Below are 13,730 nucleotides of genomic sequence, written 5' to 3'. Positions count from 1 at the left end.
TACTATCTTAACCAAAATGGGAAAATGACAAAGAATTACCATAGTTAACAATATATACCTTTTACACTCACAGTGGGGTTTTTTTTGTATTTTATCATTACTGAACATACTCTCACCTGCTTCTAAGAAGTGAGAAGGTCAATGAAAGTACCTGTAATTTCTTGCTAGATGCTGTAGAGCTGCATTACTGGAGAACAGAAAATACAGTTCCTGAGTGATAATGATCAGGTGTTCTACACCACTTCAAAAAGTGATGAAAACCACAAAAGCGTGCACGATCTCCAAATGCTAGGTAGGTGTAATTAATTTTTACAGCTGGATTATTTTTTAATTATAGGCAAACTTATTAAGGGACATTTTTTTTGTATGAAATCATTACAGCATTAGCTACTTGAACGTTTTCCTTGTAAACAATTTAGGAACTGAAGTTATTTAGTGGCAGTAAAGATGTTGTGGCAAGCATTACTATACAGTCCCCTTGGTTAGAGAAGGGCATCCCTACCATAAATGGCACTCCTGTACATTCAGCATTGTTAAGAAGAGTATTCTTCAGCATAGATCAGGTAACATATAAGTTGAGGGAAGTACTGGTGTTTTCTTAACTGAGGAGCAGTAATGAGAAGTGACATTTTGTACTGTAATTACAATGAACAAATGACATATTGTCCAACTGTATTCTTAAGGCATCTATATAATGGGGTGATCTTGTAATTGCCCTTGTGTTTGACTCTTCCAAAACACAGCAGATAGTCTTTCTGTTCTTTCGACCAGTTAATAACACATCTCTGGTTTGTAAATGTCATGTAAAACATCACCTGCAGAAGTAACTGAAGGATTTGTCTCACTAGGATCATTTTAATCATGAGTTTTTTCTGGCATGCTGTCAGTCTGTGAACTGCACCTTTGACAGTCATCTTACACCTGCACAGATGTTTAAATCTTCCTTTGGTTTGCCTGCGTGTTCCAGGATTTACGGGGAAAAATAGGAGGACAGAGGTGGAGAATCACAATGGGGCAGCAACCGCTTGCAGTTAGAAGTGGCGTTTGTATATTCCTGACAACTTGAGTGGTAAGCACCTTCCAGCCACTTGCACACACAAACACCATTAAGGTAAGCAAACCATTTTCAGGGTCTACTAATCTACGTAATGATGAAGACAAGTATCGCAAAGAAACGTGCTCAGAAGCCTAGTAGGAATTATGATGTGTGCCCCAACTGCACATTTCAGGAAGCTCCTTGCGGCAACTTTCTGTCTTCCCGCACATTGCGAGTCTTTCTTGTCCAGATGCACATACCTTAGGTACCTGGATAACTGTGTGAATAATGTCGGTTCACCACCACGCAACTGACCTCACCACCATTTGGTCTGGTGTTCTCACTTCAATTCTCGCGCAAACAACTCACGTGGTAGCAAATACAGAACAATCAAGCCTGCTGCGCAAGCTGGAAAACTACTGGAAAAAGGAGTAAACTATTAAGAAAGAAAACTAGGAGGGTTTTTAAGTGCGGTGAAAGTATGTGCTGGCAAAAACGGCGGGCGCGAAGGGTCTGGAAGCATCCCGTGGGTCAGGCAACCAGATGTCTGCGGGACCGGTGTGCCCTAGCCAGCGCTGTCGCTCCGTGCAAGGCGGGAGGAGGCCAGCACGCAGCAATGGACGGAGGGACCTCGACACAACAGCGCTGGTGGCTGGTGTACGCTGCCAACAGTGCCGGGCCCCAGCCTCCCCTGGCCTAGCTCTAGCCGTCCCCTCGCCGCCGCGGCTGCTCGGGCCTGCTCCCCGCCGGCGTCCTGTGCCGCAGGGCCCGGCTTCCCCTCCACCGCCACGACAGCGACGGCTCGCTACCAGCCGAGCCTCCTGCCGCTGTCTGCAGGGATGGGGCGCGGGGCAGGCGGCCCTGGATGCGGAGGCTGCGGAAGAGCAGCCGCACACGCTCCGTCAGGACAGCGGCCTCCCCGCCCCCGGCCGCTCTCTCCCTCAGGGAGAGGGGCCCGTCGGCCTACCGCAGCCGGCGTTCTGTTCCGTACCGCGACATGGCCGCCGCCGCCGCCGCCCCCAGGCAGCCACGGCCTCGGAAACCGCTCCCTAACGCCGCCCGCTGCGAGCCGTCCCCGCCGACTGTTATCCGTACAACAAGATGGCGGCCACCTCTCGCCGACCTCTGCGCCAAGCCAGAAGGCGGCGCTGCGGCCGTAAAGCGGCGTCCGTTTCCCGATACCCAGCTGTCGCAAACCGGTGAATGGCTCTGGAGAGGGACCGGGGGGGGTGGGGGACACGAGCCTGGGATTGTGGCACGGGGGGGGCGGCGGCGGCGGCGGCGCTAGCGGCGGGGGCGGCTCCTCCTCCTCCTGCCCCCGGGGAAGCGCTGCCCGCCGGCGAGGGAAGGGGAAGATGGATCCCAACAGGATCATCCAGGCTCTGAAGGGCACCATAGACCCCAAGCTGCGCATCGCCGCCGAGAACGAGCTCAATCAGGTGAGGGGAGCGGACGGACCCGGCCGGGACCCGCCGGCGGCCTGCCCCGCCCCCGCCCCGCCGCGCCTCGCCTCACCTCGGCCGCCGCGCGGCACGGGGCCGTCCGGCCCCGCCGGCAGGGGCGCGGGGGGCGGGCGAGGCGGGGGTGGGGGGGGGGTCGGGGCGCGCCCCCTCCTCCGCGCCGGGAGTGCCCGCTCCGCTCCGCTCCCTCCGCAGCGAGGGGCTGTGGGACGGGGGTCCCCGCGCCGCTGCCCTCCCCCTGCGCGGGATGCAGCGGAAAGCGGGGCTGGGCCGGGGGGCGGCGGCGGCGGCATCCCCCCCCCCCCCGGCCCGCCGCCGGAGCGGGCCCTTCCGCGCCGGCTGTCAGCGGCCGCCCCGCCGCGCCGCCGGCCCGGGCGCTCGGCCGCGGGACCGTGCGAGGGCGGCCTGGCAGCGCGGGAGGCAGGGCCGTCCCGGTCCGGCTGCCGGGACCCCCGCGGCGGGGTCTGCCGCTGCGAGACCTGCCGGCAGTCGGAGCCGCCGGGGGGGCGGGTGGGGAGCGCGGCCCCCGGTCCGCGCCGCAGGTGCCGGGCGGCTGGGCGGGATCGCTGCCCTCACGCGATTTTGTCCTGAATTTCGTGACCCTGCGAGCAGGGCGTACCGAAGCGAAGCGCGGCGACCTGATCCTCGGCGTGGCCTGAGCGCTGCCGCTCGGTGTGTGGCGCTGGAAGGCGTGATATTGAGCTCGGCTCTGCTCAGATCTCTCTCTCGCTCTTACAGGTGATAGGCAGCAGTGACTCTCGGGCATTCATTTTGTCCCGTTCAGCAGCATGCCAAGTAAAACTTGGAGAAAGGCGTTAGATTTTTGTGGGTAGTATTTATCACAGCATCCCACAGTTAACGTAGTGGCAGCATGCGCCGTGACCGCAATCTCAAATTGGACATTTGAAAAAAGAGAAGGTTTCTTGCACGGCACTAATGAAGCTTTAACCTTTATACTTCGATGGGACATTTGATCAGTTCTGTTGGAGGACTTGGATTTTTTTACTGTGACGGTGTGTTAAGAAAACAGTCGATGAGAATTGGCTGTCAGGAATTACTGCTACTTCAGGGTTGCTCATCCGGCTTAATTTTCTATTTAGGCAACTTAAAACTCCTTCTGAATTAGATATAGCTAATCCTTGCTTTAGCAGGTGGCAAGTTCCTTTAGTAAATCAGTGGATTAAGCGCTGGACACTGAGAATGCTCTTGGGGGACAGTTAGCTAAAAGTGCAAAACTTTTTTTCTTTATTTGGCATAGTTACTTTAAAAATCCATCAGTACCTATTTTTATCCCCACTATTAAGGAGTGAGAGGGAAATTACAAATATTTGTCAGCAGCCTGTTGCACAGGAGTCAAAACTACAGTAATAAACTGCTGCATGTTTGGCAGGCTCAGAACAAAGAGGCAGCTGTCTGGATTCCTGGGTCCTGCTCCTAGCGCTGTCGTTTTAACATCACCAATAAGTACTGTGAAGCTCAGGAAAAAATTTGAAAGCGTTTTGAGATCTGTAAACTGTTCTAAGTTCAAGTGATGGATAATGTAATTCTCATGGAGGACACAGGTTTTAGATTCAAGAGTGCAAGTATATTTCTTGAGAACAGGTGGAGATACAGAACTTTATTTAAAATAGCTGACACATTTTCTCTTTTCTAACTTAGAAAGAATGAATCTTGAAATTAAGACATACCTATTATTGTGTAGGCTTCCTGTTACTAAATGAAGCACGATGTATCTGACTGACATAATGTACTGATGCAGTGCTGGATTTGACATGACTCTGGATGAGTGGAACAAAAGTGCTCCTGAGGAATGTCACTTAACGTGGGCCTTTGACATCTTGAAGCCTTTCAGTGCTTTTGAAGCAAGACTTCAAAGCGACATGTCAGACTCCCATGTATCTAATGATAGTGTTGACATGTCACTGTGTTCCTGCAAGTACTGGAATCCAGATGTTGTTCTAGCATTTATCTTGTTCTAACAAAGGAATGAATCCACCAACCAAACAGAAAACCCGCCAACAATAAGTACTTGAAGTGGTAATACAACACTTGGCCAAACAGAACAGGGGTTACCTTTATTCTGTGCAACAGTTAAAGTGATGCTGCTCCTGATATACGCTAATGGGTGCTGAGGTAAAACTTTGCTTGTGTTAGCCCATCTGCCGTGTACATTTGCTTTCCAGTTTGAATCCAGGTAGAGACAGGAGCTTCCCAGAGAGTATAAACCCTACTAGTCTACCAATATAGCACCTCTCTGTAGGCTCCTCATTGCTGGTACCAATACAGAGTCCTTTAGAACAATATCATAATAGTCCCAACTCCATAATTTGCTTACAGTATAGAGCGTGGGGAATGGAGTTCAAATGAATGAAAGCTTGCCTGCCTGTAAAAAGTCCCAGCATGTTTGAAAATGTCTCTTTCTCTTCTGTATGTTCCTGCACCTGTGTAAAGATAGAGCTAAATCAATGAAGTTGCTGTCTGCCTTCTGGATTATCATCTAACTGCATTCAGAAATGAAAGCAAAATTCCTTTATTTTTTGCCCTTATTATATCTACTGGAAGGCTGTTTGTGAATTTTCTTCCTCCTGCAGCTAGAAACAAGTGTTGGTTTTCAGCCAAAATTAATTTATGGTCCATTTGTCCATTTATATCCATTTGTGCCAATCTTACTTCTTAACTAGAATAGGTTTCTTGGTACCCTCTCTGACATATTTGTCAAAGGCTGATCCCTACTGGCCTGTTTTCCTAGCCTCAACAGGCTGTATTTCCTTTCTCTTACCATAAAACTGAATTTATGAGATCTAATCATAGGAGAGCACAGCTCTTCTCCGCACTTGTTTCCCCTTTGAATTAATTTTCTTTGTGCAATCTAGTCATTTGTGTTTGCAGCATTCCAGAAAGTCTCATGCTCAATGCCACTAATACCTCATTTGCTACATCCTAAAACTACAATTATCTTCTTCATGTCCAATGTCTACATATTTCTTATGACTTAATATACCAAGGTCCTTTTATCGTATGGTTGTTCCTCATTAAGAAACCTCAAGCTTTTAGCAGAAATTCCTATTATCCTTGAGTGCATGACCAGGTACTTTGTCCTATTACCCTGCTCCATTTTTGTTGGTGCAGTTCTAAAGATCATTCAGTTCTTTGTAGGATTTTTCTGATCTTTCTCCTTGGATGATGCATGCTTCTTCTGAGTCATGAACAAACTTCACTTCTCTCGGTGACCTAAACACAAATTAAGTGTGGGATTTATCTGAAATGTGATTCTTGATAAACTAGAGCAGTAATTTCCTCCTAGGTCAGTAATCTCTATCATGTAACTGCTGTCATTTCCCTTTTAGCCTGTTGATTTTCTAAGTGTACACATCTTTCCATCCCCCTCTTTTTCTTTTGTGCCCCCCCCCTTTTTTGTCAGCTGTCACATCATAATCAGTGTGCACTTGATGATCATATCTATCAATCACACTGTACTTATTAGAACAGTCAATTATCATACCAAAAAAGATATGCAATTTCTATGCACCTTTGATATCTGTTCTAGGCTTTTGCTTGTTAGGTCTGTCTCATGGACTTCAGGGACTTCTGTTGGTTTTAGTGTTTGTTTGGCTTTTTCTTAAGTAGCTAAATACTGCTTTCATGTGCCAGTTCTTGGAGTGTTGTGGAATGTACTGTCTGATTATGTGAACATACAAAGTCATTCTGATTCCAATTCAGATAAGATTACCAGACAGTTTTTATGCATTAATCTTCATTGGCTCAACCTGCTGTAATACATTTCTTTGGCCTGTAACAAAGGGGAAAATAACACAGTTGCAGAAATACAGCTGTTTGTTTAAATATTGAGAAGGAGTTTCAGAATTTGGCTTTGATGGGCACTGAGTAGCAGTGCTGGAAGAAGAGAAAGAAGTGTGAGAAGATTGCCCGAAAGCAGAAGAGTCTGGAATAAAGTTGGTGTTCCTTCCATATCCCCACATCTTTGAGCTGGCTGCCATAGTAGGCAGGGATCTTAAGGCCACTCTGAAAATGACAATGAGCACGTGTTGTTACCTAGCGGAATGAATCTCGGGTATTTGTTTTGAAGACCAATTTGATGAGGAGGTTGACTTGCACGATGAGAAGTTCTGTGGAAAGTGGAGTTTGAGACTGGATGAATTTGGCAGCAGAACCCACAGAGGAAAGAAGCTCAGGTAGGTTCTTACATGTGCTTATTTTCACTGTGTATGAAAACACTGTGTGTTTTCCCCTCCCCAAACAATACCTTTGCATGTAGACAGGGAAAGAAGAAAGTGTCTTTTGAAGTTCTAACTTGTTTTAACAACTGTCTGTGACTGACAGTGTAAAAAAACAAGAGAGAAAATACTATTAACAACTGCAAAAATATTCCTGAGTGTGACAAATACTGATGGAATTTCTAAGTAACACATTTTCAGTGCACAGCAAACAGAAAATAAACCTTAGTAAACTGGGTAGTTGAGCATCCAGGTCAAATGTACGTAAGCCTTAAAATAATCTTTGTCAACAGTTAACTGCATATGTATTCAAGGTACAAATTTCTTCTGTATGTTTGTCTTTGCAAACAAAGATGTAGTGCCTTGATTTTTCAGCAATTTTTATGTGCAGTACTTGGATTCAGAGGTACAGGGAAAGAGATGTTTACTGCTGGTGGAGAAGGATGGTCCTGGCTTCGCTTGCAGAACCTGAGGGAAGGCTCCAGTTTTCCATATCCATTGTCCTAGATTGTCCTGTTGTTCTGCAGGGGAAGAAGCACCTTCCAGTGCCGTTCTGCACTCAGCCACTGTGGTTGCCATCAGTGTAGTGCGAAGGTTACTGACAGATGTGATTATGGAGCAGTCGCTTGCTGTGGGCTTTAAATGCGACAGCAAGCAAGACACAAGAATAATGCTTATTGAAATGAATTTAGTAGTATATAATGCATGATAACCTGGGACCCAAATCTGAATGTCAGATGTGAAAAGTATTTGCTTCAGTAGGATACATTTGGGAAAATTTTTATATATTTTTCCTGCTTACATTTCCTTGCATTCTAGTCCTTTATATGTGACGGTGTTCATCTTGCTGTTTTTCAGTGGCCTGTCTGAGGCTTTCTTGGGTGTCATCGGTTTTATACCTAATCAAATGGAAGAGGAAATAGGCAAAAAATGATGTATTCTCTGATCTTTTGAAGGCTGGAGCTGTGATGCTGAGGCAGGGAAGAATACATGTTAGGCCAAAGGTGAAAGGACAGAGTGCAGAAAGCTGTACAAGTGCAGTGCACAGATCCTGAGACAGTGGACACAGATGGAACAAGATGCATGGGGACATATGCATCTCTTCTCCATTGCTGTAAATTTACCCAATTGTATCTGACCAGTGCTGTATGCCTCTCCCAGTTTAGCTGCTAGCCTTGCACATTGCTGTATCCCATCCTCTTAATCCTAATGGAAATTAAATGAGGTTTTTTTTTTTAAGCATAAACGCTCTGATCTGTGATCCATGCAAGAGCAGTCAGTATGTGTTTTACACAGCTTTAAAATAATCGTTCTTTGTAAGTACTCAGTGAAAGTTTATTTTTCAAAAACCTTTACTTTCGCCTTCAATACAAACATACACTCACATTGATCAGCACCTTCATAGAAAGTTTTACCAAATCACAACAATGTGAATTCAAGGCAATGTAATTATTCACCAACTGCACAAAGCAGTGTGCTGTGTTATGGGAGCTGCGCCGAAGATCTTTTTCAGCCATCTGGTGCCTCCCTGCGGCTCCTGGGCATGACTCCTCAAAATCAGCAGATAGCTTTCCATTCCTTCTGTGAGACTGAGGATATTCCTGCTCTCCCTTTGTAAAAGTTCGCGTGCAGCTGTAAAAATAAAAATAACTGTCTTGGTGACCTCATCCAGCTCTGAGGTCTCTTTCTTGTCTCTTTCCATTTACACAGGGCACACCTGACAGTTGCTCTGCACCTGCTGGCATGATATGTACAGCTTTACTTGGTGGTGTTCAGGAGCCTGTTGTGTAGTTTCCCGAGCAAGGCAGGGAAAGGATACATCCCAAGATCACAATTAGCATGACAGCTAAACCAACGAGAATGTGCTGGTGTAGGAAAAAATGTTGCTGCGTGCAGCTTTTTAAAAAGTCTTCTGTTCTAAAAATTGCAAGCGGCATGTAGTTTTCCTGACCGGGTTTGTTGCTGCGCAAGTGAACAGGATAGTATTTGAGCCTCACAAATACAACAGAATCGGGTGTCTTGTTTCTAAAACGGGCGCACAATCTCTGTTGATTTCTACAGCGTTCATGTTTCTGATAATGAGTAGAAAACAAAGCTATGTAAAAATGTGAATTATGGTAATGACAATAGTATGGAGTAGGAGGATTTAGTGGGAGCTCGATACTGTGTCCCTGAGATCTCTTTAGAGGTGTCATTATGTAAAGTGTAAAGAAACCCTCATAGCAGTGTGCTGGTAGGGATGGGGCCCCCTCTGAGACACTGCATGTACCTTCTGTGTAACACATTTTTTGTCACTCCAGGCACTTGCTGAGAGGATTTGCTGTGCAGGCCAAATAACCGTATTTGTATGTATCCTGGCAAAACTTCAGGGATAGCAGTTGTATGCCAGCACAAGTGGTACCAATAAAGCTTCCTGGAGTAGCAGTGACTTTCATGTAGATTCAGTAAAAGCTGTTTGCACAGAGAAAGGGAAATAATTTATACTGTTATCACTGTGTCCACCCTAAATGTGATACTGGTAGGATTCCTGCAGGAAAACAACAACAACAACAAAACAAGCCCCCAAAAGGTTGCATTCTTAATCAGTGTGTTTACAGTAGTAAAAGCTGTGTGTAGATTGGGTCTGAGAACAGCATATTGGCACTGTTTAGAAGAAAAAAGACAATTAGAGTTTGCACGCATTTTTGGTTTTCTGTGCTGCTGGGATTCCTTATGCTTTCCCTGTCTCCCTCGGAGTTGGGTGCTGAGTGCTGGTGGATGCTGCAGACTACTGCAGCCCCCATAAGAACCCACCAACGCTGTACAGATTCTGTCCAATAGCGGCTGAAGGGCAAGCTTTGGACTCCAGGATACTTGATTAAAAGGTGATCTTTGGAATCCAGTATGCTTCAACCAGTTGATGTTGAAAGCTGGTATTTCAGCATGTCTGTAGATAAATGGAGTTCCTGTGCTGTCTGTTACAGCTTTTACTCTATTTGGAGCATTTCTTACGGATAATTAAAGTTTATAGAGAAGGGAATTGCAGGAGAGTATGCTTTTGATTTGCCATTACTGCTTTTATCTGAGATCTCAGATTACTCTGTAAACATCAAATGAGTCTCTGAGCACAGAGTAGGTTAGAAATACACTATCATTATAATGAGTAAAATGAGGGCCAGAAAGTTAAGTGATTTGGTAAAATTATTGAATGATAGTGTTGTGATGCAGCTGTTACACTTAGGCATCATGAAAGCAATGTAATTTTACCTCATTATGGAAATGTTAGCTCAAGGAACTGGGTACATGAAGAGCAGAACGTACCGCTTATTTCACAGCTTTAGAATGAGGCAAAGTTTATGGGACGATGTAGTATACTTGTACTTGAAGCACAGCTCTGAAAACAACCACAGAACTGCCAGGCATAATCTGGTTGGAAAGAAATACTATAAAAGGTGAAATAAAGAAAACTTCTGCCATCTAGCCCCAAGAAACATCTCTCTGAACATAAAGCACATGTATCTAAGTGATGAAAGATCTGACCTACTAGTAACTACTGATGCTGCCAAGGCTTAGCAGTAACTGCACCATGCTGAGTCAACAATTCTTCACATTGGAGGACCCCTGTTGAATGACAGCAGCATAATGCTATCAGATTTTCACATCTTTTAAATCTGGCGTGCTTTGCTCAGAAGTTCAGTGAGCATTGTTTTCTCTTTGAAATTCTTCAGCTGCATGGCTGATGTAGTGTTTGAAAAGTTCCGAGGAAGGCTGTGGGTTTTAAAATGTTATTTGTCTACACTTGATTTTAATTAAAAATGGTTATTCCACTGTGTTTCCCTGGTTTTTATTTTTCTGTTAAGATGTACTATACATGTAGTTCGTTAAAAGGTAGCTGTATAAATATATGGCTAAGGCAGATGCTGTTTACACTTGAAAATAATTTTAAATGGTTCTCTTAATCTCTTCAAAATTCAGTATTGCTGTTATACCACAATCTATTTTGCAAATAAATGGTATGTATTGATGAAGCATGTCAATATTCATTTGACTTATGAGGCTAGTTAAATAATTCAAAGACAGATCTGTAGTGCTTCTCATTATGCATTCTCAGAATTATTTAAATATTCATTATCACTAATCTCTAATAGAGAGCCTTGTCACATTACTTATTCTACCCGTGTGCTGTTATACGCTCAGCTTTTACAAGTAATTATTTGGATTGCTGCAGATCTGGGTAAATCCAAGTGCTAAAACCTTTCATACTTCATAAGAACACTGCAAAGTCCTTAGTTTGAATTTCTTATTCAGCTTTTGGTAATACAGTCTTCTTTAAACATAGTGATTTGCTAACTGTGTTTTATATGTATTTCAGTCATATAAGATCATCAATTTTGCTCCAAGTCTACTGCAAATCATAGTATCAGATCAAGTTGAATTTCCAGTGCGTCAAGCAGGTGAGATAAATTCCTTGTTTAATTTTCTTTCAGTAGAAAGTCAGTCTGTTAGTTATTTCAACAGAGTATTGAGCTGTTGCAGTGTAAGTAAGTTCAAGTTTGTCCTGAATGTGGAAATGAAGAGGATCTATCTTTGCCGTTTCTTTCCTGCATGAGGGTCAGATAAAACCATGGGTGTAAGGTAGAGTCCTGCTTTGGCTTCCCTGTGTTTGTAGTGATCCCTACTGGATTGCTGTGATACTGATATGAAAAGAGAATGATTTCTCCTCAAAACTGAGTACCCAGGGAGCCTTAGGTATTCTTTCTCCTGGTGGTGAAGAAATAGTGATGCCAAGACAAATAGGAATTTAGAAGAAAGTGGATCTCATTTGAATACCTATTTCTGTATTTGAATCCCTTTTCCTGGAAAAAATGAAAGTTTCTGAAAAATGAAAAAACACCCCATATTTCCCTAGGTCAAGGGTAGTCACATATGCTTAGTCAGTATCTATGGTGTCCGCTCACAAAACTAGATATGAAGGAGGGTCACATCACTGATAAGTTATAAATTTATAGCCTGAGCATGTCTAGAAAGATTGCCCAACTGTGTGTGTGAGTTTAGGTGTGGTGATGCAGTTAACTTTTGAGTGTATATTTGTGTAAGATCAGATTCTAAATTCTCATAATCTATTTTAACTACTCCTATACAATATTTTTGACAGATACAGAAAATATTCAGCTTTTTCAAGAAATTGATGAATACTGTTTCATCCGCAGCTCTGTTTTTATCCTATGGAACAGCATTTCCCGTAGAAGCATTGTTGGTTTTTTTATACAGATCCTATTAATCCCCTGAGTGCGTTGGGGCATGCTGACATATGCTGTTTGTCATGCTGGTGTTTATTTTTTCAAAGATAATCCAACTTTGAATGCATTGTTAAACCATTCTGTAGTGAAGTTTGATGCTTAATCTGGACTCCATAAGGTCATTTGTATAAATTAATCTCTCATTTCAGTATCATTCAGGGAAAAAACCAAGTATGTAGAGCATAATTTTTAAAATTTTTGTTTAATTTTTAAATTTTTTTACAGAGTAGGGGTATAAAATAGAAAAGCACATTTAAATTACATTTGTAAGTCAACATATTTCCCTGGGAATTTTTTAAAAGCCAAGAATTTGAATAACAACAAGATCTGTGGACACAGTAAATTAAAGTCTTGGGCTGGTCTTTCTGGACCTGTTTCTTGTCTGAATATTCTGGCACGTCATAGACAATAAACTGTTTTTCCTCTTGCTCCTATAAAATATTTTACAAACTACGTGTTTTCATACTTCATAATTTGTCATCACCAAGAAAAATGATTGTACCCAAGGATATCTTATTTACGGTTTAAAACTCTATCTAGTAATCAACCGAAATAGTACGGGGATAAGAGTTTATTAAGAACATTCCTTTAATGTCTTACACCATATTTCCTATGTTTCCTAAAGAATGCCTGCAGGCATTTCAGTACTGAGGCATAAATGCTGCTTTGTTTTCAGTTGAAGATTAACTTTATTTTTCATGGTTTTTCATGTGAGACAGAAGGGAACAATTCTAAGGGATTATGGGAAATCCTAATAGTGAGATAAAGCTTAGGGAATTCACAACAAACATTTCTGTCTGAATAGAAAGTAGGCCCTGTGCCAGTTTCATACTGGCCATTTCCCCAAGCAGAGTGTCCCAAGCGTTGTGGGTGCAATGATTTGTTTACATGAGCCTTCCAAAACTTCACTTACTGAGTTTGAGTAGTTGTTTTAGGGATCAGTAAAAGTGCAGATTAGTAGATTTTTGTTTGTTTGTTTACAACGATGGAATATTATGTCCATATGGAAGACTGCTGTAATAAAGAATGTGCCCCAATAGAAGCTGACTGAAGCACTATCCTATTCTGTTTAGGACCAGGCAGTTGAGCCTGATTTTGTGTGGAATCATTAAAAAAATGGTTTTCTGACTCAGCTATGCTTAGTGCCTATAATTGTTAAGAACTTATGCAGTGGTTTTCAGTTGTCTTTTCAACTCTTTGTTCTACTTTCAACTATACTACATGTTGAGCACAGAGTAATGTGGAGATGTGTTAGCATTAAATTATTATTTCCCCAATGTTTATACTTAGCTGCCATTTACCTGAAGAACATGGTGACACAGTACTGGCCGGACCGTGAACCACCTCCTGGAGAAGCAGTATTTCCATTCAACATTCATGAAAATGATCGTCAGCAGATTCGTGATAACATTGTAGAAGGAATAATTCGTTCTCCTGACTTAGTGAGGTACCTTACATTGTGTAGAGGTATTTCTGTAGCTCAAGTTTTCAGACCTACCAGTCCGGATGTAGTTAGTGTGAGAATCTCGGTTTCTTGGGTGATGAAACAAGTACTTGTTTTGAAAATGTAATAATAATCAATTTTAACATATTTATGTGCACTTGTTTTTCAGAAATGTAGTAACCCGGCTAAGAGCCCTGTGATGTTTAAAGTGTCTTGTAACACTCGCTGTGGTGACAGCCTGTCTATTTGGCTGATTCAGGGCAGATAATGTAGAGG

General features: G+C 43.4%; 1 protein-coding gene across 2 annotated transcripts in view; it reads left to right on the top strand.

The window, feature by feature from the left end:
- The first annotated feature begins 2,068 nt into the window (after window positions 1-2,068).
- IPO8 (importin 8) overlaps window positions 2,069-13,730 on the top strand; it is a 47,098-nt gene continuing 35,436 nt past the window's right edge. Inside the window, exons 1-3 of one of the 2 annotated variants that reach the window (XM_052791028.1) lie at window positions 2,069-2,475; window positions 11,083-11,164; window positions 13,301-13,457. In XM_052791028.1, coding sequence (XP_052646988.1) covers window positions 2,392-2,475; window positions 11,083-11,164; window positions 13,301-13,457 — 323 coding nt within the window. In that variant the 5' untranslated portion in view covers window positions 2,069-2,391. Of the gene's footprint in view, window positions 2,476-5,930; window positions 6,690-11,082; window positions 11,165-13,300; window positions 13,458-13,730 lie in introns of those variants that run through there. The other variant, XM_052791029.1, reaches the window with a different exon arrangement.

This window comes from Harpia harpyja, chromosome 6 (genome assembly GCF_026419915.1).
Source record: "Harpia harpyja isolate bHarHar1 chromosome 6, bHarHar1 primary haplotype, whole genome shotgun sequence".
NCBI lineage: Eukaryota > Metazoa > Chordata > Aves > Accipitriformes > Accipitridae > Harpia > Harpia harpyja.
The sequence above is the reverse complement of the archived record's forward strand: the minus strand, read 5'-3'. Positions and strand labels throughout refer to the sequence as shown.